Here is a 25596-nt window from a genome sequence, read left to right as displayed (position 1 = left end):
AAATTTAAAGAAGAAAAATTAAGTTCAATAGGAATGAATATTTTACATCTATGATATAAAACGAACTTTTTTTATTAAAATTTTGTTTTTTAGCAAGTTTTTATTTTTTCTTTAGATTTAATGTTCCTTGTTTTTAAACTATGTTGGTAGGGATTTTGTTTATCGCCTCTTATATTTAAGTGATTAATATCTACTAAACTATGATTGTAATAATGTGTTTAGTTTGTGGGAAAGATTCGAGGCACAAGTGACTAATTTTCTTCCTTTAATAAATTTTTGCGGTCTTTGGTCAATTCCTTTAAAAGTAAATAAATAAGGTAAAGGAATTTAATTTATTACTATATGACTTTAAAAATAATTGACAATTGTGAGAATGAAACCTTAAAGAGTTAAAGCCTTAAGATGCATTATTTTGGGTTAAAGTGTGGTTAGGTTATTAGTGAATTGGGATTTGAATGGTCAGATAGTTCGTTTTGAATACTATGAATTTTAATAATGAAATGAGAAGTATTATTGGGAGGGATTTTCTGGTTATGAAATTTAATTGTATTAAAGGGGCATGTGACTAATGATTATATTAGTATTTTTTATTGATGAGAAAAAGAAAAAGAAAAAGAAAAGTCTCATTTTAGTATTTTCATTGATGAGTTGTCCCTAATCTTATTTTGTACATCTATTTATTTATTTTATAAATATTTATTGAGTGAGGTTTCTGATCTCATTTTATTTTTAATTATTAATTTTATACTTATATTGGTTTAATCAAGGTATTTTAACTTCATTTTATTTATTTATTTATTATTTTTTTATCATTATATTTGTTTAGTAAGGTGTTCCCTAATCTCATTAAATTTTATTTAATAATTATTAACTAATGGAATGTGTGTTCGTAATCTTTTCTTCTTGTTCAATACATCAGTATATTTCATTCCTAATAAGTAATGACGAAACAAAGTAATACCAACACTATTGAACAATATACAAAATTTGAACACTCAATCGAATAAAATAAATAAATTAAAAATATCAAAATTTATGAAAAAACTTAAAACTTATTTAAGAATACTATCAAAATTATACACAGGATCACTAAGTTATATCAATGATTCATGAATGGTGAAAGGACTTGTCTTTAAGAAATCACATGCAAATATACTGTAGGAATCAATCTAAATACATGAAATGACTTTCCTTTTATTACAATGAAATGAAATGACTTATTATCCTTGACTAATTAGATTAAATTGTTGAGGAATGAATCTATTTGGTATAGTATAAAAACAGCTATGAAGCACTGAGTTATGAACAAGGATACGATTGTTGATTTGACTATATACAATGTACGACAATTATTTTGTAGGAAGTTTCACAATATATTATTTATCTTATCTGTGGAAAAAATATAGTACATTTAATTTGATTCAATAATAATTCTAAAGAAATATTGTCAAAACCACACCCACATGGATCTTGCGTCTTTTCGTATCCAAAAAACCTTCCAACCACTTTTGCCCATCCCTCCTAGGCCCAAATTCCATCTCATCAAATTTCTCACTCACATTCTAACTGGTGATAATAATAAATTGCACCTGGTTGAGTGTTTTTAATCTTGATTTTAAATTATCTTTATTATACATTTAATTTGAATTAAAAGTGAAATTAAAAAATTAATAAAGTATTATTATTTTTTATTAAAATTGTGAATATATTTTAATACAATTTAATACGGTTCCTTTTTACTTTAATGATATATATATATATATATATATATATATATATATTAATGTCTGTAGGTAAGCAAATGTTTAGAATTTCAAAGGTAGTTGGGACCATGCCGGAACATTATACATAATAAACAAATTATGTTAAGGGTGTGTTTGAGTGAGTTTTGCTATAAGGTATTTTTTTTCTAAGAACTAAATTTCAAACTTAAGATCTTCACTACTAGTATGCACTAAGGTTTAGGGTTTAGGTTGCTTTTAACAAGTTAGTATGATATACCATTTTGAACATAACTCCGCAGCGTCACTCTTATTTAAACTTTTGGACTTCAGAAAGTGAAAAATGTTTGTTTATATCCTTTTAGCCAAATGAAAAGTAAGAGCATATTAATTTTTAAGTTCAAATTTAAAATTAAATTAGTTAATCAAATGTTTTAATTTGAATCGAATAAAATTTCACTCTTTATTTACTAATCTGGATTAAAAATTAAATGTAAGTTAGAAGTATGATGTTTAATTAAAATGAATGTAAATAAAAAAAAAAACATATACGCTCTTTCTTAAGGTTTTAAAAATGGAAGGGATCTTTAGAGACTCAAATGTATCCATTGGGTTTGCCATAATAATAAGAGAATACCAATAATTGAAAGATATATAGAGTTTATTCTCAATATCAAGTGTACCTTTTTTTATATATATACTCTTCTATACATGGAACCTAGAAAAAAAAAACATATAATCATTAAAATAAATAAACCTAAAAATTATCAACACATATATCAAACAATAATAAATTATCAATACATATATCAAACAATAATACATGGGTTAAGACAATTTATCCAAACCCAACAATATTAAACTTTTATCTAGTAATTTTTTTTCTTGTATTGGTTAGAAAGGTTTCATCTTCATCGTACTTGTACACTTAGGTCTTGTCATTGTCAACTTTCGATAAATCTTAATTTTCGATCTTTGATCAAAGTGTAGGGATACTAGCAAAAAGGTCATATGATGTTCAAGTTAGTACTAAATATTCAGTTATTGAGAATAATAAATGCTGATAAATGTATACCTTGATTTAACGTTAATAAACCTAAATTAATATAAATATCACAACTAATCTTTCTATTAATTTGATATCAAATACAAATTTTCTACAACCTATATATAAGTGATTTTTCCTTTAAACTATCGAGATAGTCTTCATTGTGATAATTAACTTAATGTTCAATATATATGTACAAAATGTTCACGGTTGGATTGGAGATCCCACATCGACTAGAGCTTAGGACATTTCATTGTATATAAGTGGGTGCAAACTTCGACCCTATGAGCCGGTTTTATGGGGTTGAGTTAGGCTTAAAATTCACTTTGTAATATGGTATCAGAACCATGTTAAAGCCTATCCTAACGAATGTTAGTTGGGTTTATCGTGTCACCCACTATCGGTGACTATTTTTTTTGTCAGTAAAGGAATAATACATCAAACATCATGTGTCAATGAAATGCTTTTCAAAACTGATGCAGATTTTAATGGATTAAAGGTGTTTGGTTCTTTATGTTATGCTAGCACTTTGTCAACAAATAGAAGAAAATTTGATCCAAGAGCATCAAAATGTGTTTTTATTGGTTTTCAAAAGGGGACAAAAGGATATATTTTGTTGAATATTCAATCAAGAGAAATTTTTGTGTCTAGGGATGTTGTCTTTTATGAACATGTTTTTCCATACCAAAGGGTTCAAGATACTAGCAATGAAACTAACAGTTTTGACATTAATGATCAAATTTTGTTTGTTGAAGATCAATCTGTCTTAAGTTAGCCATCACAAGTCATTCTTGTACCTTGTGATAATACACCTTGTGATAATGTTGAAAATAACAGTGATAATAACTGTGAGTCAGAAATTGAGATTTTAGAAGAAGATTGTTCCCATATAGATCAAAACCTCAATGAAAATCATGATATAGAACAAAGTTCTGAATCAGATCCATCTGTCTGAATGAGCACAAGAATAAAAAGACCACCTGAGTATTTAAAGGATTATCATTGTAATCTTAATGTTTTCACTGCATCTTCAAGAGTTAAATATCCTTTGAATTATGTTTTATCTTATAGCAATTTATAACCTTCTTACAAATCTTTTGTTATGTCTCTTTCTCACATGTTGAGTCAAACACTTATTGTGAAGCTGAATACAGGGGCAATGGTCACTGTTACATGTGAAATTCAATGGCTAACTTATCTTCTTCAAGATTTCGAAGTTCCTTTTGAGTAACCATCTCTTTTATACTGTGACAATGACTCAGCAAGATACATTACAGCAAATCCAGTGTTTCACGAGCGTACGAAACATATAGAAATAGATTGTCACGTGGTCCGCGAAAAATTAAAGAAGGGTCTTATCCATTTGCTTCCCATTTCCACCACAGAGCAACTGACTGGTATTTATACCAAAGCTTTAAGTTCTCAATCTTTTAAGAATATTTGTTTCAAGCTGAGTTTCATCAATATTTGCTCCCCAGCTTGTGGCGGTGTATTAAAGGATACGGATACCAGAGTTATAGAAGGATCATAATATTAATTGGGTGTCTTATTTCTCTTTATAGAGGTATAACGTTTATTTTGTCTTTGTGTGTTATGATTCTACTATACTTGTATATATTTAGACCATTTATTTTGATGTCAATAACAAGAAAAGAGAGATATTCATTCTCATATCTTTTACCTTCCTTTTACTCTTTTGTTCATCTTTTGTTCTCTTTTATTAATCTCTGTTCTATTTCGTAATATGGTATCAGAGTCATGTTAAAGCCTATCCTAGAGAATGTTGATTGGGTCTATCGTGTCACCCGCTATCGGGTCGTTATCAAACTACCCATAATATGTTATCCCACGTACGAGCTGTCACTCTCAGCATGAGGGGTGTGTTGGAGATCCCACATCGACAAGATTAAGACATTTCATTGTATATAAGTGGGTGCAAACCTCAACACTATGAGCCGATTTTATGGGATTGAGTTAGACTTAAAGTCCACTTTGTAATAGATATAGTTAAGAAATATGATATTGACCATACATTTAAGAGTCAATAATGAGAATACGAAATACCTTGTTCATAATTAATCTTTTACTCCTTTTTAAGTAGATTTTTTTCAAACAGAAGAATTAGGATTTAATAATGTAATGAATTGGTTAAAATTGAGTCTACTAGGTCCGTACAAAGAATTAGTTAGTATATAGTGTAGTGAGTATAAGGTTCCTATTTTTGAATGTACGTCCAACATCAATCTTACAGTGAGATTCCAAACATACGGTGAGTCTGAAATGCAAGAAAGCATGGCCCTAGACCGTAGGGTGGGTGTGAGGTCATTTAGTGGTATATGTGCCAACTGGCAAGAGATGGATATGCAATCTAATTGACCCTACAAATTACAAATCATATTGCCTGCATTATTTAGTAGTAGTGTCCTTTACATGGGTGTCTTGGTCTGTCCAAGGGTACGGATGTCCTATAGCTGGTACGGGCCACAAAGGACAGATAGAGTACAGGTGTAGTACCTTATCAAAAAGGCCACACCCATGCATGCATCTATTACATTTTCTGCTCAAATACCTCAGCACCTACACTACTGTTATCTCCCAATCTTCATGGGAAGCTCAAGCATGAATAGATATATGTAGGCCAATATGTTTAGCATAGGTAAAAAAAATACATCAAATTGTTCTTCTTTGAAGTTAAAATTGTGTGTGGCTGCTTAATGTAATTTCTTTCAAGCTTCAAATCCATCATAGAGTATATTTCATCAACCCCTATGATTTATATGTTTCAAGTGTGGCGGTAGATGAACTATTTTTTGCCTTTCAATGTTGTAATTTTCCTATGTTTCGGGTATTTATTCATTACTCCTTCTGGATAAATTTGTCCTTTTTAAATGCAGTCATTGTGAACAATATTAATTACTATTAATTTAAATGGAAAGTATTGAATACTTAAAATAAAACCAATTAATTATATATGATCAGCCTCAAATTTGTTCAAGTGAAAAAGGCACTAGTTGTGTAAACTATCATTCAAGTGGAATCACCCGCTTAATTCAATTACTTACTTTTTTATCTCTTATTTTATATATTATTGTTTCATGATAAAGTAAAACCCTTGATATTTATGGTAAAATTGCTCTTCAAAATTATATTTTCATAATAAAATAATATCATAAAACTTAACAAATTAGTAATTGTTGGATTAGTTAAATATTTAGGGACTAAAACAAAAAAATTATTTTTAAAAAAATTAATACAGTGTGTCATGCATTTAAAGATCAAATTGATAATTTATCCTATATTTTTATAAATTTATATAAACTTCTTGTAATATTTTTTAAATATAAGACAATGTCTTATAAAGGCGGAAACATAACAGACCAAGCTTTGCGAGATTTGAGCCTAACTTCTACGGTTATTAATGTAAGTAGATTGCAGATAAAATAATCAGCGAGCCTAATAAATTTATTAACATAAAGTTAATCATATTTTTTAAATATTATTATAAATTTATATTGTTGTAATATTTTGACCTGTCTAAAAAACACATGTAAATAAGATGGAAACATTAGAACAAAAAAAAAAGATTGAGTAAAGGAATGATTTTTGCATAAATGATTCTTATTTTTTTCAAGGATAAAATTAGAAAAGAAATTATTAAACTGATGTATTAAATTAATTGTTATTTTTTTAGAGATAAAATTGTTAAAAAGTTGTGTAAACAAAGTATATTGTTATAGATTAAACAAGCTAATTGGCCAGGCTTAACAGAATTTTTAAATAAGCTGATTCACGAAGCCAAGCAAATTGTTTATGTAACCAAAAGATTTGTGTGTTCTTATTTTATTTAAAGAAGCTTTAAAAATATTTTAGCCATATTTTAATAAACAGTTCTGAACAGTGTTGCAGAGTCTTATTTTCATCCCTGTGATTACTCCACGTTCCAACTTTTGGAATTTAAGTATTGGTAAAATGTACATAAGATGATGATGATGATGATATTCATGTTCACACATATACTTGGTAGGCTACAATGGAAGTAAACCAATTCGAGAAGGTCCAGCTAATCCAATGGATAGCCATTTACAAATGAAGTTTCCTTCAAACTTCCAACAACCAGAGCTTTCCTCGTCTCAGAATATATGAGAAAATTCGAAATCAAATTGAGCGTGGCAAGAACATGTGCGCATCATTAATATGAAATCAATGCCATGTCAATGATCGTACTCTTAGCTGCCACGCCCAATTATAATGGATTGTGAAGCTATTTTTCTTGGGTTGTTAATTAAAAAATGTTGATGGAGAGTCAAATTTGATCTATATTCTGTGTGTTCTCTCTACAAGTCCCAACCATGTAACAAAGGAAGGAAGCAGGAAAGGAGAGGACATGTACGGATTGACGACACTATTCTCTTCACACATGCATTATCATTGGGAACTGCAATTCTGACTGCTAAATTGTTATTATTAATCAGTTTTACTCTCATAAACTCTTCACTCTAAATTCAAAATAAAGGCATAGCCACACACATTTCATGTCTCATTATATTGTACCTAATGATTGTTGCATACCAGAACCTGAAGGATCAAAAGTGGCCAGTTAATACTTAAAACCATGTTAAAAAGGTTGCTCATTCTAAATTAGTTTTGACTTTTTTTGAGACAGTGATTTCAACAAATTATAAAACAATTTATGGACTTTTGCTAATCTGGGTTTCTTACTATATATGCTCTCCTTACACATTGGAGGGTCATTGCTAGCGCAGGCAATAGCAAAACCTTTGCTGTAAAGTTGACAAAACTCATGCTCATGTTTACGAACTTCAAATAAAAAGATTAAAAAAGTATTCAAATGTTTATTAATTTAGCTCGATTATCAACGTATTTCTTCCCCGAGAATATTTAAAAGAGCAGAGGAAACCCTTTGAAGTTTGAACCTGTGAAAATCAACTTTGACCCTATTTAGAAAGAGTCATTTGTTCCTAAAAAGCGTTTTCTTTTCCTCACATAACCTCCAGCATGTGGACAGAGCTGGCATTTTCTCAAAGTAAAAAAAAGCAGTTTGCTTTTGTGTGGGAAAAATCATAATAGTTTGAAACAAATATACGTGTTTATGTGTTGGATCAATTTTTATATCAAAACTAAAAACTTTAGAGAAAGGAGATCCTATTTAAAACCTTAATGAACTGAGAAAACTGAAAATTTTTCATGCATTGATTGAGCATTTTTGGTTTTTTGAGTTAAGCAATGTTGAGCAGTTAAATTAGATAGGTCTTTAAGTTTGATAAGATTAATTAGTAACTACATTGCAGTGCTATATATGATAAAAGTTAGAAAAATGAGTGAAAGTACATAGATGATAATTAAAGTGGGAGGGAAAAAGGAGTGCAAAAGTCAAGTTATGCAGGCGTTAGCAATAGCAACAAAAGTAAGCATATGGTTTATAATAGCGTTGAGGAGAGAGGGTTTGATTTATTATATTGTTTCCGTAGTTTAGAGAGAGAAAAGGATAAGAGACATAAGCCACAGTTGATGAGGAAAGGAGGGTCCATGACGCGGTTTTGCAGCTGAGTACAGAGAAGCAACAGCTGTTGGATTGCATATGCAAATGGCTTCACTGTTGAACTGCGCGTCGAGTGTTGTGAGTTAATATATTTTACCTTCCAACCTTTTGTGCTTACCAGCTTTAGTTCAAATCCCTGTCAAGCATCACCACCTGGAAGCTGCCCTCAACCCTAGAGAGAATCCAATGTCTCTCTCCATCTCTATACAATATTTATTTATGTCTATAAAAATATTAGCACAAGATACCATATAATAACACATAATATCACAATATTGCCTTCCTCATACAGTAACAATTTAAGATAACATATAATAGTGTGAAGTTTTTTTTCAATGTCAAAGTATATATTTATTTATATCCACCAAAAATTCACAGGGTCTGGTCTATTATATCACTGGGTGATACAAATTTGCCCTTACTGTTAGAGCTCAATCTAAGATTAATAAATTGGGTCGTCATCAGGGAAAGATGAAGACTTATTCCCAAGTCAGACCAAAGATTGATGAGCTTTTCTTCTTTATTTTCCGGTTTCTGATTGGTTCATAGGATTCGAGTTTAAAGCATCCATGGATCGCTCAACTTCAACTATAAGTCATGGTGTTTGAAAATTTTGTACACATGCTATATGCTGTCCTTAGTCACTCGAGTTGTATTATAACCACCCTGAGAAGTTAATATTATTAACCAAAAAGTCGTACATTTTGTTTTGTACCGCCGTAGAATAAATCCTCCTTTGACCTTCAGCATCCAAAAGGTAGCATGCTGCTATGACTAAATCAAAACTCTCCCAGAAGAACATTAGCTTTTAATGCACTCGTAACTAGTCTCATTCATATGTTATGAAAAATTCAAAAATGTGCTAACAAGCCACATGTATCTTTTGGTGCTCGATGATGGTAATTAAATAGGTTATATTAGTGAAGTAGAAGAGTTTGTATTTGGTCCTTCTACCCAAAGGAATGAAATGCAGCATGATTAAAAACTTAGAAATCGGTCGTAATGTAGCATTAGAGTGAGTTTAGTTCAGTTTAGAGATGTAATTGTGACTATCTAAGGTTTTTTTTTCTTTAATTATTTGTTATTGTCTTTTGTAGAGAGTTTGAAAAAAAAAAGTCCAGAAAAAATGTTAGCAAACATTTAAAATAAGGAACAAGTTAGTTTGTTATGATATTTATTGAGTATTGAAGTAATTTAATGTGAAGCTTATAACATGTGGTAAGTGGCATGAGTATATATCTCTCACGTATGAAAGAAGCTTGAGTAAGAAAGGACAGAAAAGTCATTTTAAGAACTAAGTTGTCTGTATTAAATTCAAATAAACTAAAGACAATCTGGCAACGATGTCGTATATTGACTACCGAGGATATGCTAGTTGCTACCTTGAGACGCAAGCCTCTGTGTGTGGCTGTATCAGTCTACTATAAATAATAGATTTTTTCTTCCCACATTCACTTCTGATCTGATTCTTTTCCCCACTTTCAGAACAGCAAGAAGGTAGAGAGAGTGAGAGAAAAGAAAGACTGTTACTCAACAAAAAGAGCAAGAAACTTGACAGACACGTACCCTTACTTTCTACCTAAATAACCACTCTTCAAACATTTTCTATTCACTGAAGAAGGATCTTTACACTTGCAGCCATCTACCATGGTTAAGTCAGAGCACAAGATCAAAACAGAACCATCATCAAAGGCAATGCGGTCTATATCCTCGTTATCAGCATCATCACCAGCACCAGCATCAGCATCAGATAGCAAGAAGAGGAAATACAAGGGAGTGAGAATGAGGAGCTGGGGATCATGGGTTTCAGAGATCAGAGCACCAAACCAGAAAACAAGAATATGGTTAGGCTCTTATTCAACCCCAGACGCTGCTGCTAGAGCCTATGATGCTGCACTTCTATGCCTCAAAGGCTCCTCAGCTCATTTTAATTTCCCTTTAAGCTCTTCACAATATATTCCTGGAGATGCTGTCATGTCCCCCAAATCAATCCAAAGAGTTGCTGCAGCTGCTGCAAATAGTTTCATTGACAATGCCACCATTCCCCTTTCTGCATCTCCAGCTTCAACCTCTTCGTCATCGTTGGTCTCATCCCCCTCAATGGCTTCTTCTCCTTCGGATCAAGTCGATGATGATGCCTCGCCGATGTCGTCTTTGGAAGCCTACACTAGTTGTCATCAAGCAAATGAATCAATGGCTATGAATGTGATGGAACCTTGGTACACTTTAGATGATCTTCAATCCCCCAAGTATGTTGATCAGATGTTAAGTTGTGCTTTCTTTGATGTTGATTCGTCCCTTCTGCTCGATGATCTATACGAAGAAAGCGACATCCGTTTGTGGAGCTTCTGCTGAGAAAAACTCTAGCCATCTCCAATATTTCTCTTTCCCAAAAATTCAATTCGTTTGTCTTCAGTGGTACAACTTGAAGATGTTACTGACTGTGACCAAATTAGAATTTGTTTACCCTATGGTACATGATAGTTCATATTAGATGAAATTCATATAGAGATAAAACAGTTTTTGGTCTCTCATATATGGATTTCTAAGAGTTTGAAATTATGTGTTATTGATGCAAAGCTTGTTATGTCAGTGTCATGAATGGTTTCCCATGTGTCACAGAATAAAGGGAGAATTGAAAAACATAGACTCATCAATAACCTTAGTTATAAGCAATTCCTTTCACTGTTATGGGAGAAGACTTTTGCTATTGAGTATCTTTGGCAAGGTCTTTGTTGCATGGGAAGGTATCAAAGATGCTTATTTCTAATTCAGTGAGATTAGGAAACCATGTACAGAGCGTGGTAACTTGAAACCATTGGAAAAAAGTGTCTTTTCTAAGCAGTGTCAGCTCTCCTGAGTGCCCAGAGAACAAAGACTGTTCCCTTGTTTTGATGTTTAAATTTGGTATTTTATACCTTATTCTTCTCATAGAAGGAAATAAGTTCCGTTTAATTTCCAATTCATGTATAGTACATAGTGATAAATTTTGGGTTAGAATTTGGGAATGCTTTTAATAATTGAGTTGGTGAAGGAAAAAATAAATAAAATTGAATATCAAAGATGATTTGATTGAAGGATGATTCCTCAACAATTTTTTGTTATTCAATTGGGCCAACTTTGTTTGCTTTAGTAGCATATGATATCTAGTGAAAAAGAAAATTTGTAGTCATAACTGTTGATGCAAGCAACTCTTTATTTTGTACTTCATGGCAGTCTAACGTGTTCAGAATATTATAAGCAGTATCATATTCTTTACACAACGATAAGGCTAGACAAAGTATGACGCTTTTTGGCCAACTTTTCAACCCCATCATGTGTCCGAACCATATGGCTGAGCTGATTCAGCAGACATGACCTGTCCTATAGTGAAATGGGCTAAGACATGGGATGCCATTCTCTCTTGCTCTTTTTACATTGCATCTAACTAGTCTCAACTCAACAAGGACAAAGTGCCTTCCTTATGATTTTCTCATAATTGAAGGATGCAAGAAAGCTTTTGCTTTTGGTATTACTTATACGCAGGAAGAATGGCAGGGGATGAACCCTTTCCATTGACACCTCTGTTGTTCTGCAATCTATATGCACATATTAATGGCCCTACATAGCATTGTGTCCCTAAGGCATCTATTTAATTTAGCTTATTCTCTAATTTCTGCACATGAAAATGATATAACTAAATGACAATTCAAATGTTGCGTTTTGAGACACAGCATGTGAGTGTCCTTATTTTGGCCACCAGCATGTGAGCTCAATGTGTCATTCAACACGCCATTATAATAAATTTTGTAAATTATTGGTGCTTCTGTTTGATATTATTTCTGATATTTTGTTTAGGTAAAGTAAAATGCATTTTACTCTCTTTCTAATCAGTTCCTTTTGGAATTATGTTTAAAGTGTACTGGTAACTATACCAGTTTGTGCTCGTACAATTACCATGTGCTATTGACTAGTCATTACTAATTTTAAGTATATAGTGATATCCCATATAAAGAAGCCATTGATTGCAATATACACATTTGCTGGGTATTTCATGTGGGATAAGTCACTTCTGATTTAATGATTGAGAAAAAGAATAATTGGGCACACAAAAAAGGTAGTTAGGGAGGTGGAGATCCAACATTAAGCATGATTTAAATGATCCATGTTTGGCCTTATTAGGACATAATTTTAGGGAAGTGTTGATTAATCAAGAACCCTGGTAGATTTCAATCAATGAAACGTTTATTGTATTTGATTTGCTTCACATGGAGCCTTTTCCAACAATGACAATTAATGCAACTTTAGATGCAATTTAGTTTCTTGCATTAACATATAACCTAATTTTTTAACTGTGAAGGTATTTTTTTCTTGGTTCACTCACTGTGCGCTCTGCAGCCCACAGTATTTAACTAAAATGGGACAATTTGGTCTAAAACGTGTGAGTGAAAGTTTGAAACTATTGTCTGTTGACAGCGGGCATTTGGAATTCTATGAAATACAGGCTAGTTGACAAACTGGACCGAGGGATCACAGTTATGTAAGCAAACTCTGATTCTTACTCTCATAAAAAAGAAGAATATTTAAAAAAAAAACAGAATTGGGAACAAAACTGTCTAAGATTATATGAATTGAGAGAAAAGTAACTAAAAATCTGTAGTTGTAGTTTGATTCAATTGATATGATAGATTTTTTTTACATATTAATGAATTTAAAAACTAATTTGTAAAATAAAATTTTAAAAAACATTTCATATAATTTTAAAAAATATATAAACAATTTTTTTTAAATTAAAATACAAATTATTGTAAAATTTAATAAATAAAAAAATTATATTTCAAAATAAAAATATATTAAAATTAATTAATTTACAAAATATTAAAATTTAAAGTATATAATTTTATTATATTTATTATTTTAATATTTTTTAATTATTTATTTGATTATCATATAAAACATTGAATTCGTTATCTTTTTATTTTAGTATTTTATTTATTTCTTTTTATAATAAATACATATATTATCAAAAATATTAAATTAAATTATTTTATTTTATTATTTATTTTTATTACAAATAAAAAGTATATTAATAATGTAACTGTTAAAAAATTATAAATTTATATAATTTATATTTTTATGAAAGTTTGTAGTTGTATGTATTAATAAGTTATAACCGATTTATCGTAAATATTTTATTAATATTTATGTTTATAATCGATTATATCAAAAGTATTTTTTTTTCTCAGCAACCATCAAAAGTATATTCTCGTTGTGTTGTCGAAAGTTTTATGTATAAAAATAATCTCATTTTTTTTACTTTGTATGGATGAGTGTATATTTAAAAATGGAAGAAAATTTGAGGAAAAATAGTTGAAAGCGGGATTGTTTTGGTGTAGGAAAAGTGAGTCGAGATGAATGAAAAATGTATATAGTTCATGTGATTGATGCGTTTGAAAAATAAATAAGATTTAATTATATAATATATTGATTTACTAAAATATCTTTGTTTTGATTTTGTTAAGGTTAGAATATTTTTATTAATAATAAACATTCATGTTTATATGTAAAGGTTTATATATTTATTTATATATTTGTGTTTTTTTTTGTTGTGATGTTAGCAAGATATGTATTATGTGTAGAAGAAAATTGTGAATTAGAAAGAAAATGATGCACAGATACCTGGTTCCATTCGGCCGGTCTTGGATAGTGGTCAAATGATTGATTTGAGATCTCGTTACGTAGTTTTGAAGCCAGAAAGGTGGGATTGATGTGCGACTAAATCGTCGAACAAGAAGGTCGGCTGGAGATGGTTCGGTAATGGGAGCTAGACTTCCGGGCGTGGGAGAAGAAGGTTGGTCTGCTAGAGGTTCAGGTGCATTGTGACAAGTAGGAGAAGATGGTGAATCGAGTGAATGTTGGACAACAATGGGTAAGTCAATGTCAATAACGGGTAAAATATCTTGTAGTGGATGTGAGGATTGTGTATAAGACTGTTGGCAGAATGAGAAAACACTTTCATGGAAGGTGACATCCCGACTTGTAAAACAAAGTGTTTGCATCTATATCAAATAATTTTGTATCCTTTTTTATTGAGAGGATAACCAATGAAGATGCATTGTCGAGCGCGCAAATCGCTTAGGTGAAACAACAAAAGTTCTTAGGTGAGAAAGTGAAGGTGTGCGATTATACAACATCTCAAAAGGTGATTCATGTTTTAGTAAAGGTGATTCATGTGTTTAGTAAAGGTGATTCATGTGTTTAGTAAAGGTGATGGATGACAAGCGATTAATGATATATGTGACAGTTAAAACGCATTCATCCAAAATTCTAATGGTAAATATGAGGGTTGTGTTTAAAATGTGTTTATGTTTGCGTTCTACTACTCCATTTTGTTTATGAGTGTATACGCAAGTGCGTTGACATTTAATACCTTTTTGAAAAAAAAATTACGCATTGAAATAAATTTCAATCCGTTGTCAACGCGAATGGTTTTAATAGATGCCTGAAATTGATTTTGTGCAAATGTAATGAATGATTCTAAGAGATGTCGGGTTTCAGACTTCATGATTCATAAGAAATGACCAAGTACATCTAGTATAATCATAGACTAGTGAAAAAAAAATGTTTTCCAAAATGAGTTGGGGTTTTATGAGACCCCAAATGTCACAATGCAATATATTAAATGGTGAACGAGATTTTATTCTGATTAAAGGAAAGGTAGTCTTGTCTGTTTAGCTTTGGGACAAATGCTACAATTATTATAAATAAGAATGAGATATTTTTACTAATAGGTAGTAATGAAGATGCAAGGTGTAGACGTGTCGGAGAAGGATGTCCGAGACACTTATGCTATAAATCAGGGTCGGTCGAAATTTGAGATGCGCGGGTTTGGAAGAGGGAACATGTAGTTTAAGCCTGCGTATTGTTTACTCAAGTCAATCATCCTCCCGTAGCCAAGTCCTGCAAAACGCAACCATGTGAAGAAAAATGACACAGCAATTTAGTGAACTGGTTATCTTACTGATGAACATGAGATTTAAATCAAAAGAAGAAACGCAAAGAACAACTTTGGAAGTGATATTGTCATTGAATTTAATTGTTCCCGTAAATACGTTGATGAGATGGGCGCAGTTGAGCGTGTGATAGATTAACATTTGGAATAAATGATGATAGTGTGTAAAAAATTGTGAATTAGATGCAATGTGATTGGTTGCTCCGCTATCCAAAATCGATGGTTTCGTAAAAGCATAATTAATAGACGATTTATGGGCAAACAAACCTGCAATGTTTCGTGTCACTTTTACTTGTTGAGAGAGTAAACAACCTTTGTCAATTGCTGAATTTGTTCGGCAGTGAAGCCTTGTACCAGGTTTCCATCGGACTCGTTACCAGTGCCTTCTTTGTCCTATGTGATCTCTTATTTAATGAATAAAAATGAAGAGGCTGCTAGAGCACCAATATCGGTGCTTTGATACCATATAAGAAAATGGTAAGAAAAAATGAGATTTCTTATTCTCTTGTGTATCTACATCTATAGAAAATATATACAAGTGTATGAAGACTTTATTAGCTAATTATGTGGTGATCCACTAATCCTGAGATTTTATCCCATTATTATTAAATTAATTGTGTATAATTTGATAATCATTATTTTCTTAATAGTCATAGTAACTCCCACCTCTAGTCTAGCGCACCACCACAACCACCTACCTTCGTCGTTTAAGCACAAAAAATTGTATTTTGGATTTTTGTGTTTTGGATTGTACAATCCATAATACAAAGACATATATTATGGATTGTACAATCCAAAATACAATTTTTTTTGAGTTTAGACAATGAAGATGAGGTCCTGCAGCAAGTGACATTAGGAGTGAGAGTTATTATGACGGTGGCGTTGGAGGTGGGGGCTATTGGGGCGGTGGAATTGGAGGTGGAGAGTTGCTGTGATGGTGTTTTGGAGGTGGGGTTACTGCAACTTAGAAGAGGAAGAATGATGTTCAATGAAAAAGATGAAAAAATGGTAAATTTGTCATTTCACATATTGTATAAGGTGCATGAATGTGAAAAAGATTTTCTTGCATCCATCGTAATTGCATCTACCACTTCATAAGGTAAGGGCAAATTCTGCCCGTACCTTTATATTTATTTTAATTCCAACAATACTCTTATGAGTGTGGTAGAGAGTGTGGTGCTTTTTTCTTTATTTTCAAGTAGTGGTGAATGGTGAAGGTGAATGTTGGTGGTTGAGGTAAGTTTTGTGGTGGTTTTACTAACAGTGGATGTGTTTTCGTTCACTTTTTTTTTAAGCCACAAAACCCAAAACCCAAAAAATAAAAAAGTAATGTACAAAAATGGAGTACAAAACTAAAAAAAAAATGTTTGCACTGGGAAACATCAAATACAACGAATATTCTCATCAACTCTATCACATATGCTTAAATGATGAAATTTGTTCTTTAAAACGTTGTGACTGAAGAAAAATGGAAGTGTTGTGGTTGAAAGGGAGGATATGGATGCATATGTAGAACTAAAGCTATTTAAAAATGTAAGGTTATGCATAATTTATAATTATTAAAATTTTAAAAAAAATTAAAACTGAATTTTTACCATTAATATGGAAGTGTAAAGGGAATGTAAGGAGGTGTATGCAGAATTTGCCTTAAGATTACCAGCTAAGAGAAACACAAAAATAGGAAGAGATATAAATTACAAAGGATAAATTGGGTATTTGCAGAAAGTAATTGCCCTATTATCGATCGAATAATGTAATATAGTGATAAATTAGCATTGATTGATACTTTTTTATGTTTCTAACAGGATTTTTACGGTATTTCATTTATTTAATTACAACAACTCGAAAATAGAGTAAATCATCTTGCAATTAAAAAAGACAAGAGCGAAGAACCTGTACTCTCTGGTCAGAGGTTGCCCACGATCCAATGGACGTGATGGTTTATTTATAAAATGGGGAGTGCAAATTGTAGGGTATACGGGAAAAAATTATTAAAGGGAATTTATTAGTAATCAAAAGAAGTGTAAATAGCAACTCCTTTAGTATAATTTGGGCGTGCAATTTTGATAGGCAAATACTTCCTACACCTAACATTTTTTAACCTGCACCCAACATAATTTTCAAATTCCGAAAATATCAATATTTTGAAAATGAAAATTCGAAATTGAAAATAATACATAGATCTCCAAGAAATTATTGTGTTTCGGAAATAAAAATCCAGAAACAAAAATCAAAATCTCATTCTGGTAAGAAAATTTTGAAAATAATACATTCTAGGAAGTTCTAATGTATTTTTATATCTATCCCATTTTTTAAGGACATTTTCGTCTTTTTCTCTGAAATTAGTGAAGTGATATGAGACCGGAAGCAATTACCATTCTGATAAGTTCATTCTATTGTCAAATTTTGTAAAATTAGTTCTTAGAATTAATAAAATAACAAAATGGTTTTTGAGATTGTAAGTCACCAGACAACAAATTACTCATAATAATCAAATCAAAGTAATTTGTCCCTTCATTATAAATACTTAATTACGTTTTTTTAAATATATGCTTATATTTTTATATTGAATTAGAAGAATTAAACGCAATTAAGCTATTATAATTCGGAACTAAGTTATTTTATCAAGAATGTATTAATTATATGTTGTAGTAATAACATTGTAATTAATATTAAGTTATGCATATCACTTATATCCTTGTCTTCCCATTAAGTGGTATTTTCTTATGGGTGGGAAAATATGCATTTCGAGATTTGGGTTTATAATTACAATCTCATCAGTTTCAATTGATCATAATAAATATACTATCTATCCATCCACTATTAGCTATACAACTTTGTCGATTAATGTCATTTTAAATTTAAAGTCTTAATTAATTTCGTTTAATTTTTAATTTTTTTATATAGCGAGTCAAAACACTCAATTCGTTACCTGGAACTGCATCTTATTGAATTTGTTATCGTCACTACAAGGTGAATCAGATTGGTAAACCTATTTAAAACTTAACCTGTGATGAGTTAATCAGAATTAATTAGGTTAATCAGTTCCGATATCTTCATTTCTAGTTCGTTATTTTTTATGTAGAGATTGGGTGTGAAGTTTAGAAGAAAAGGGGTGGAAAGAGTAAAGCCCATTTAAGGATGGACACTGAACCAGTGATATGAGAAGCAGCCCACCCATATTAGATGGTGTTTTGGGGTTTGGATCAGCGAACCGCCGCACCTGTGTTGCTCTGCGATTGCAATCGTTTCCACTCCACCATTTCGTCGCCGTTCATGGGTTTCTCCAAAGAACACCTTCTTGCGCGGTTAAAGGTTCGTTCTCTTCCTATTTCATCACTTTTCTTATGTATCCCCAATCACAAAATGCCTCAAACATAATCCACCTTTGAACGTTTCTATTCACAGGAGCTTCAGGTTCCATTTTCCCAGTACGAACATCCAGTTGTTTTGACTGTTGACGCTCAGGTAAAACCCGTTAATACAACACTATAGCTTCCCTTTCTTGTTCATTTTATTGTATTATCTTTTCTGATTCAGTGTTCTTGATCTTACCTTCAGGCTCAGTATGTTGGACATTTGGGGGGTGGGCTCAGTAAGAATTTATTTCTCAAGGTGTGATATAATTAAAAAGGAAAATCAAAGTCCAGATACTTTTGTTGTTTTTGTTTATAAATTGTTATGTGCATTCCCTGATTACTTTATCTTTTAAATTAAACAGGATAAGAAAAGCAGGTTGTATGTTGTTTCTGCTTTAGCTGCTACCAAAGTAGATCTTAAAGGTATGCATGATTTTGTAAACATTGGGAGTTTGTATCATTTTACTTCAATAGGTATCAATAGATTTCTTTGTTGCTTCAAAGCTGAGCAGTATTATCTCAGCGGCTTGGTTTGGGAAAAGGTGGTCTCAGAATGGCACCTGAGGAGGCTCTAGGTGAAGTACTTCAGGTCTGCCTATGCCTTTGTTTTATCGCTGTGTTGTTGGAACAGTCATTTCTCTCTTTCATTCTTCCGCTGAATTAGGAGCTGTGTCTATTTAAGTGACCACTAAAAATCTAAGGAGGCTTGTGCTCTGGAATTTGTCTTGGCTTCTTGACAGTTTTTGCATAAAAGTTATTTGTTTTTTTTTCACAAATGGATTGCAAAATTAGGCCAGTTACCTTGTTATTTATCTGCATTATATAATGTATAAGAGAAACAATTTTTATTGAGGCATTCACAAATTACTGATTGAGTTGGTGTTGGAAATTGATAAATCCAGTTAAACTTGCTCTGGACAAAGGATTTTTCCAATTTGTCATGGAAACTGTTTCATAGCTATTATCTGTAGAATATTCATCATCTTTATGGATTTTCCTCCATTTTCCTTGTTTAGCGATTGATAAGATAACCCTAATTTATATATTTAGAACCTTATTATTAATCAGTGTAAAATGTTCATTGTAGTTTTTTTTTGTTGCGTGTTGATACTGTGTTTCAGTTGTATAATGATTACTTATATTCTGCTTGGCTAGACATTAGTTATTATAAAATTTAAGAACAAAATGAAGAGTGTGTGAATGACATGATTGAAATTATTGTCTTACTTGGTGTCGTTGTTTTCTGTATCTCGCCAGGTACCCTTGGGTTGTGTCACTCCATTTGCACTAGTGAATGAATCAGCACGGTATGCTTATGTTCTTATGTTTTTGTTTACTTATGATATATTTAATTTTTTTCATGGGAATTGTTCGGTCACATTCAAGTTTACTGCAAGACCATCCCTCTTTCACTATTAAGATGTTTCAAATTGAAATCCATCCATCAATGTTTTCCTGGCAGTTGTAGCATTTTAGGTTTAAACCATATTCTTCTATCTTTCTTCTAGTTTTCCCATCAAGTTACTTTGTTCATTTATGAAAATCCTACTAGTTTTGAATGTAGTTGTTGCTTCTTTCCTGCCATGAAATATAAAAAGGATCTTCTCTTGAATGATAAACTAAATCTGTGAATTATTAATAATGTCTTGACCTTAACCACACTTGCTTTGTACTGGCTTGTTGATTTTTATGCGTTTGCTAGTGTAACCATTTGTAAACATTTTTCTGATCCACTAAGTTTATATATTCATAAGGAACTAATGTATTTTTCTTTCATGTCACATCATTTCCTTTCTGAAGAGATGTTTCATTGCTATTGGATCAAGGTTTCAAAACTCAGGAGCACTGCTTCTTCCACCCACTGTCAAATGACATGTCTATATGTAAGCAAGTTGACTCTTGTGAAAAGGAAAAAAAAATTGTTTGCACATTTTACATTCTTTTAAAGTTGATGAATATTATATAGATGCAATCCTCCACACTAGGGGATTCTTTTTCTTGTATTTTTCCAACACTACGGGTCAATTGATATTTGAAGTTCAAACGGACTTCCTTTCATGCTTACTATTTGACAGTTTTGAAAATTTATTAAATAGTGATGGTATTTTTTATTCAAATGATATCCTTTAGCACATCTATGCATCAATATTGATGTAAGACAAGGTTTGATGCTCATGTCAGATCTCTCATGCTTTGATGCACTGAAAAGCTCAGTTAATTAATGTCCTATTCTTTACAAATGCAGCTCTAAAAGCATGTGATCTTGACAAGTTTCTTAAATCAATTGGAAGAAATCCCTCATATGTTGATTTGGAGGTGAGTCAATTCGAGGCAAATTTTAAATAATTCTTTAATTATTTCATTGTCCATCTTCATATGCCTGCCTTATTCCTCTGCAGGCCAATCCTTCAGTGGGGAAAGATCAACCCCCTGATCTAGCTGCATTAGTTCCATCCGGTTCAGTAGTTTTACCCGACCAACCACAGAAGCAGTCGTCGCAGGTTCATAAGGATGCACATAATGTTTCTGTTGGTAATGAAACCAGTGCAGTTTCAGGTAAAAAAAATCTATTAACGGCTCTATTCAATGTTCTCATTTATCTATTATTTGCATTGAAACAACAGCTACTTTATGTTTTTTCTATGATTTGGATAGTACTCAGAGAGTAGAGTATACCTGTACGTTCAATTTTTGTAGTGATCGGTAAAGGTGCCTTGTTTTATCACTTTTTTTTCCCCTTTACATAATAACCCCTTTGGTTCTTTATATAAGAAACAAATAATGAATTCATCAAGATCAGAGAAAGTAGATAATTTAGTTAAATTTAATTAATAACATTTTATTTTTCATTTTTATCCAAATTTACCTATGAAATTAAATGATTTAAGTAGTGGTAATATTTAATGACACTGCATATAGTAAAAGAGATAATTTTTTTTCCACCAATGACTGTGACTTCTGTGGTCTATAGGTCAGTAAATGCAATCACTCATAGCAAATAAGTGAGCATCTCATTAATAGAGTCCACATTACACGAGGGGTATAAAAAAGTTGAAATTAATATAGGTTAATGTTTCATATTAAGAACCAGATGGAGTATACTTTATTTGCCTTTTCCATATATCTGAAATGCAAGCAACCTTAGGTAGTTTAAGTTATCTAAATTTGATTTCGAAAGCTCGAGCAGAGCCATATTTTATGATGCACTTAATGTAATTGATACGAATAAGTCCAAATCAGGATCTTAGCATAAAATAAGTGAAAAAATTTGGTTATATAGCAGTTCATATAGCCTGTTTTATCTTATACATCTACATCCTTTAAGACTTGCTCAAGGTTGTATAGTGGTCCAGAATTTTTACATTCAGCATTTTAGCAATGTAAACTTTATTCTGTGAGCGGTCTTGAAGAAATGAAATTATTACAGTTGCAACTGACTATTTTGGTTTTCCTTTTTTGCATGTTTGTGGGATAATTTCTAACTCATTTTGTTTACTATTTTAACGTTTTCTTCATCCTTAAAACCGTCATTACAGGATGAATGCATTAAAATTGAATTTGGTACCATTTGACCTTGTTGTCTTTCTTAGACAATCTACAAGTTTTTTCTATGCAGTTAAATTCGCTAGCTTTTGTATATGCCTTTACTTTGGATGAAGCTGCTGTGTGCAATCTGCTGTTGCATTAGCAACTGTTGACACGGATAAGTACCCAAGCATTTGAATAACACATTTTTAAAAGTGGGATGGGCATGGGTTGGATTTTTAAAATTTCTTATCCAATCCAAATCTGATGAAGTAGATCCATTTAATGTGATCAAAATGATTTGGAGTTTTTGGATCTAGATTAAATTTGGATTGAAATTAGTTTAAATCCATATCCATTTAATTTGGTTAAAATTAACATTAAAACTGAGACCATTATATCTGATGAACTCAAATTGTGTTTTTGAACTTAGATGTTATACATTTTTTACTAAATAATAAGGATATTTTTCAAGGTTAGATAATTAATTTTGGGATAGGAAGTAATCATATACTTTTGCTACTAGTATAATGGTTCAATAAGAGGATAACAATCAATGTTGTCAAGATCGCGAGTTAGATCGGAAATCTCGCGATCTTTTTAGGCAAAAACGGGCTGGATTGGAGGTGGGATCGGAGTCTCACTGGATCAGAGTGATCTGGTGTTCCAAGGGTTGGATCGGACAATCCATGGGCCTCTGCGATCCATGAGGCGGCCTAAAAAAAAAAAAAAACCTAAACCCAATAAATCCTTAATTTGAAACCCAGAAACCCTAACTTGTGCCTTTGTCGTGTCGTTTTGCCGCTCGCGCTACGTGTCGCCTCCACTACCGCTGCGTTTCGCCACCGCTGCTTAGGCAATTTGCTGCCTCCGCCTTCGCGCTGCCTCTCCCACTGCGCGACACCGTGCACGACAACATAAAATGAAGAAGGGACTGTGCGGTGCATGAAGAAGATGAAGACCCTAAACCTAATTTTGAAAAAACCCTAATAAGTTTGGGCCTTTGGCCCATTCCAACTTTTAACTAATAAAACCCTGAAACTCTAATTATTCAAATAAAATTTGAATGGGCTGCGGCTATTCTTGGCCCATTTGGACCATTTCATATATTATGAATCTATTTTTAAGTATTTTATATAGTAGTAACTCGAATAGTAACTCTTCCAAGTCGAGTTACTATCCTTGGGTTACGATTTTTCATACCCTTTCCAATCCACCTCCGAGTTCGAGTTTGACAACATTAATAACAATGTTCAATGATTCTAATTGAAGTTTTTCCATTCTTGTTTCTTTATGTATTACTTTGTCATTGTTCGATTATTTTTGCTTGAAAACTTTTTCTCATTTATTGATCGTGTCTGCCCATTTTTAATATAATAACTTATTGTTTGTTGGAAATTTCATTTCTTTTAATACTAGTCTTTAGAAAACAGAGTATAATTTAAGTGATGATCAAGACCCATTGGCCTTTTTAGGATCGTTAGCCTAGTTAAACTTATTGGCTTGTTTGTAGATCTTTCTATAAATTAGACAACATAAACTGATTTTTAGGTTAGGCCAAACTTTTGAACAAACCATAGGCTTAGAAAGATGCATGTAGGTAAATAGGACAACAATGTTTTGGTCGAGGCTGGTCATGCTGATGATGTTCTAGTCCAGGTCGAGCCAACAAAGCCTTGACTGAGGTCGATGATGCTCTGATGGAGGCTAGGTTAAGGACACCTCGACTGAAGGTGAGCCAAAGATGTTCCATCCAAGGTCAACCCAACAACATCATGATTGTTTTCCGAACTAAGGAGACACTTCGTAGATTGAGTAAAAAGTGTCTCAGTCAAAAACCAACCAAAATTGTCTTGATCAAACAATTTCTTAGGATGAACATTGATTTTGGATTTATTATATTCCAATTTTTTTTAATCCATATCCAATATAAATCCAATTAATTAAATTGGATTTAAAATCCAAAAATATGGATTTGAATTTGATACGATCCATTAAAATGGACTTAAAGTGATTTGGATCAGTATGGTTTTAGATTGAATTTGAATATTGGAATTTTTTACACACCGCTACTCAAAAAGCTGCTTAATAAGAAGTGAGAACCAACCAATTAAACCTCTAATCAATGTGATACTTAGTCACTTCATAATGTCTGAGTCCCTATTGGGCTGCTACAATGTTTAGCGTTAAGTTTTTCAGGGGCTTTTATATTTTTTACATTTGAACTCACTTTGGCTCACAGAATTTCAGTACATTATTAGTTAACTTCGTAATGATAGCAGAACTACTGATTAAATTAACAAGTAAATTTTATTTTCTGGTGCAGCCAAAGTTGTCAAGTCCTCTGGTGAGAAAAGTACAAAGGGACCTCCGACAGCGGTTAAAAATGTTAAATCTTCAGGCTCCGTTGCAGATGTTGGTCAATTCGTTGAAGAGATATTGCAAAAAGCATCACAGTTATTGCTTTCAGAGGTAAAACAAAAATATTTCTTTCAATTCAAACCTAAGCTAAGCTTATACTACATCCTGCATCTGAAGAATGGTCATACAGGTCAAGGAAGAAAATATAAAGTTACACGGGCCGCAGCTGGGTACTGTGGTATCTGACAAATTACAGAAAAACCTTACTTCAGAGTTTAAGAACCTTGCTGTAAGTATATCATACTAGTTAACTTTTTCTCTTTTCAGAAAATCAAACCCTCCATGTTATGCAAGTATGCCTCTTATGACTTAATTTTCTTTATTGCAGATGATATTCAAGAACACAGCATATACAGAAGGGTTCCATGCTGGTACTCACTATCGGCCCCCGCTTTTGTGAAGGATGATTTAGGATTTGCTGGTATGAAAGTAAGAGGACCCAAAATTTTAACTCTAGTTGGTCAATGTTTAGTTTGTGATAACACACCATGCATTGTTTAAATATTCATATACTGGGAAATATGTTTGGTACAAAATAGTTGATATGAAACAATTTGATCAGTGAAAAAAAGAGGCACATTAAAGTGGTAAATTTTTTTATAACCATGACAATGATATAGTCAAATACAAAACTTGTTTAAAGAGTTAAAATAAGAGAAACTACGTTGAATATTCCCAAAATAATAGTAACTCAAATTTTTTTATGAACAGTAGTCTTTCATTTGTTTAGGGGTCACGAATAGAGAGTTGATATATTTTAATCAAAAGCAGTTATATGAACTAAAATGGGATTTTATGAATCTTTACTCAAATTAAATTTAAATAGAAATGCACTGCCAATGTAACTTTTTGTATTGACAATTAATATTAACTAGGAGTATTTGGTTTAATTTAAAGATAATAAAAGTTAATAAGTTCGTTATGTAACTTTTTGTATTGCCAATGTAAAGATAATAGAAGATAATAGAAAT

At 31.8% G+C, this 25596-nt stretch overlaps 2 protein-coding genes across 3 annotated transcripts; both read left to right on the top strand.

Moving 5' to 3' along the window:
• The first annotated feature begins 9788 nt into the window (after positions 1 to 9788).
• LOC137820936 (ethylene-responsive transcription factor ERF014) lies at positions 9789 to 11291 on the top strand. The gene has a single exon (XM_068625282.2). The coding sequence runs from the start codon at positions 9977 to 9979 to the stop codon at positions 10682 to 10684; it is 708 nt and encodes a 235-aa protein (XP_068481383.1). The 5' UTR covers positions 9789 to 9976; the 3' UTR covers positions 10685 to 11291.
• Positions 11292 to 18478: 7187 nt separating this feature from the next.
• On the top strand, positions 18479 to 25217 carry LOC137821038 (YbaK/aminoacyl-tRNA synthetase-associated domain-containing protein). 2 transcript variants are annotated; one of them, XM_068625450.2, is made up of 12 exons: positions 18479 to 18635; positions 18729 to 18788; positions 18882 to 18935; positions 19042 to 19102; positions 19192 to 19268; positions 19937 to 19986; positions 20480 to 20562; positions 20925 to 20995; positions 21079 to 21235; positions 24531 to 24676; positions 24756 to 24854; positions 24954 to 25217. In XM_068625450.2, the coding sequence occupies exons 1-12, from the start codon at positions 18507 to 18509 to the stop codon at positions 25023 to 25025; spliced, it is 1059 nt and encodes a 352-aa protein (XP_068481551.1). In that variant the 5' UTR covers positions 18479 to 18506; the 3' UTR covers positions 25026 to 25217. The 2 variants fall into 2 exon arrangements, with proteins under 2 accessions (XP_068481551.1, XP_090151162.1); XM_090295036.1 differs by having other exon boundaries at positions 18512 to 18635; positions 19184 to 19268.
• Positions 25218 to 25596: the final 379 nt, after the last annotated feature.

The sequence above is a fragment of the Phaseolus vulgaris genome, chromosome 9 (genome assembly GCF_051622355.1).
Source record: "Phaseolus vulgaris cultivar YP4 chromosome 9, ASM5162235v1, whole genome shotgun sequence".
NCBI classification, from domain to species: Eukaryota; Viridiplantae; Streptophyta; class Magnoliopsida; order Fabales; family Fabaceae; genus Phaseolus; species Phaseolus vulgaris.
The sequence above is the reverse complement of the archived record's forward strand: the minus strand, read 5'-3'. Positions and strand labels throughout refer to the sequence as shown.

Bases quoted from the DNA above. Each gene is read 5' to 3' on its own strand.
- LOC137820936 (XM_068625282.2), top strand. From the start codon at position 9,977: ATGGTTAAGTCAGAGCACAAGATCAAAACAGAACCATCATCAAAGGCA.
- LOC137821038 (XM_068625450.2), top strand. From the start codon at position 18,507: ATGGTGTTTTGGGGTTTGGATCAGCGAACCGCCGCACCTGTGTTGCTC. The intron at 18,936-19,041 runs GTGTGATATAAT...TAAATTAAACAG, and splicing joins GTAAGAATTTATTTCTCAAG to GATAAGAAAAGCAGGTTGTA. The intron at 24,855-24,953 runs GTAAGTATATCA...TCTTTATTGCAG, and splicing joins CAGAGTTTAAGAACCTTGCT to ATGATATTCAAGAACACAGC.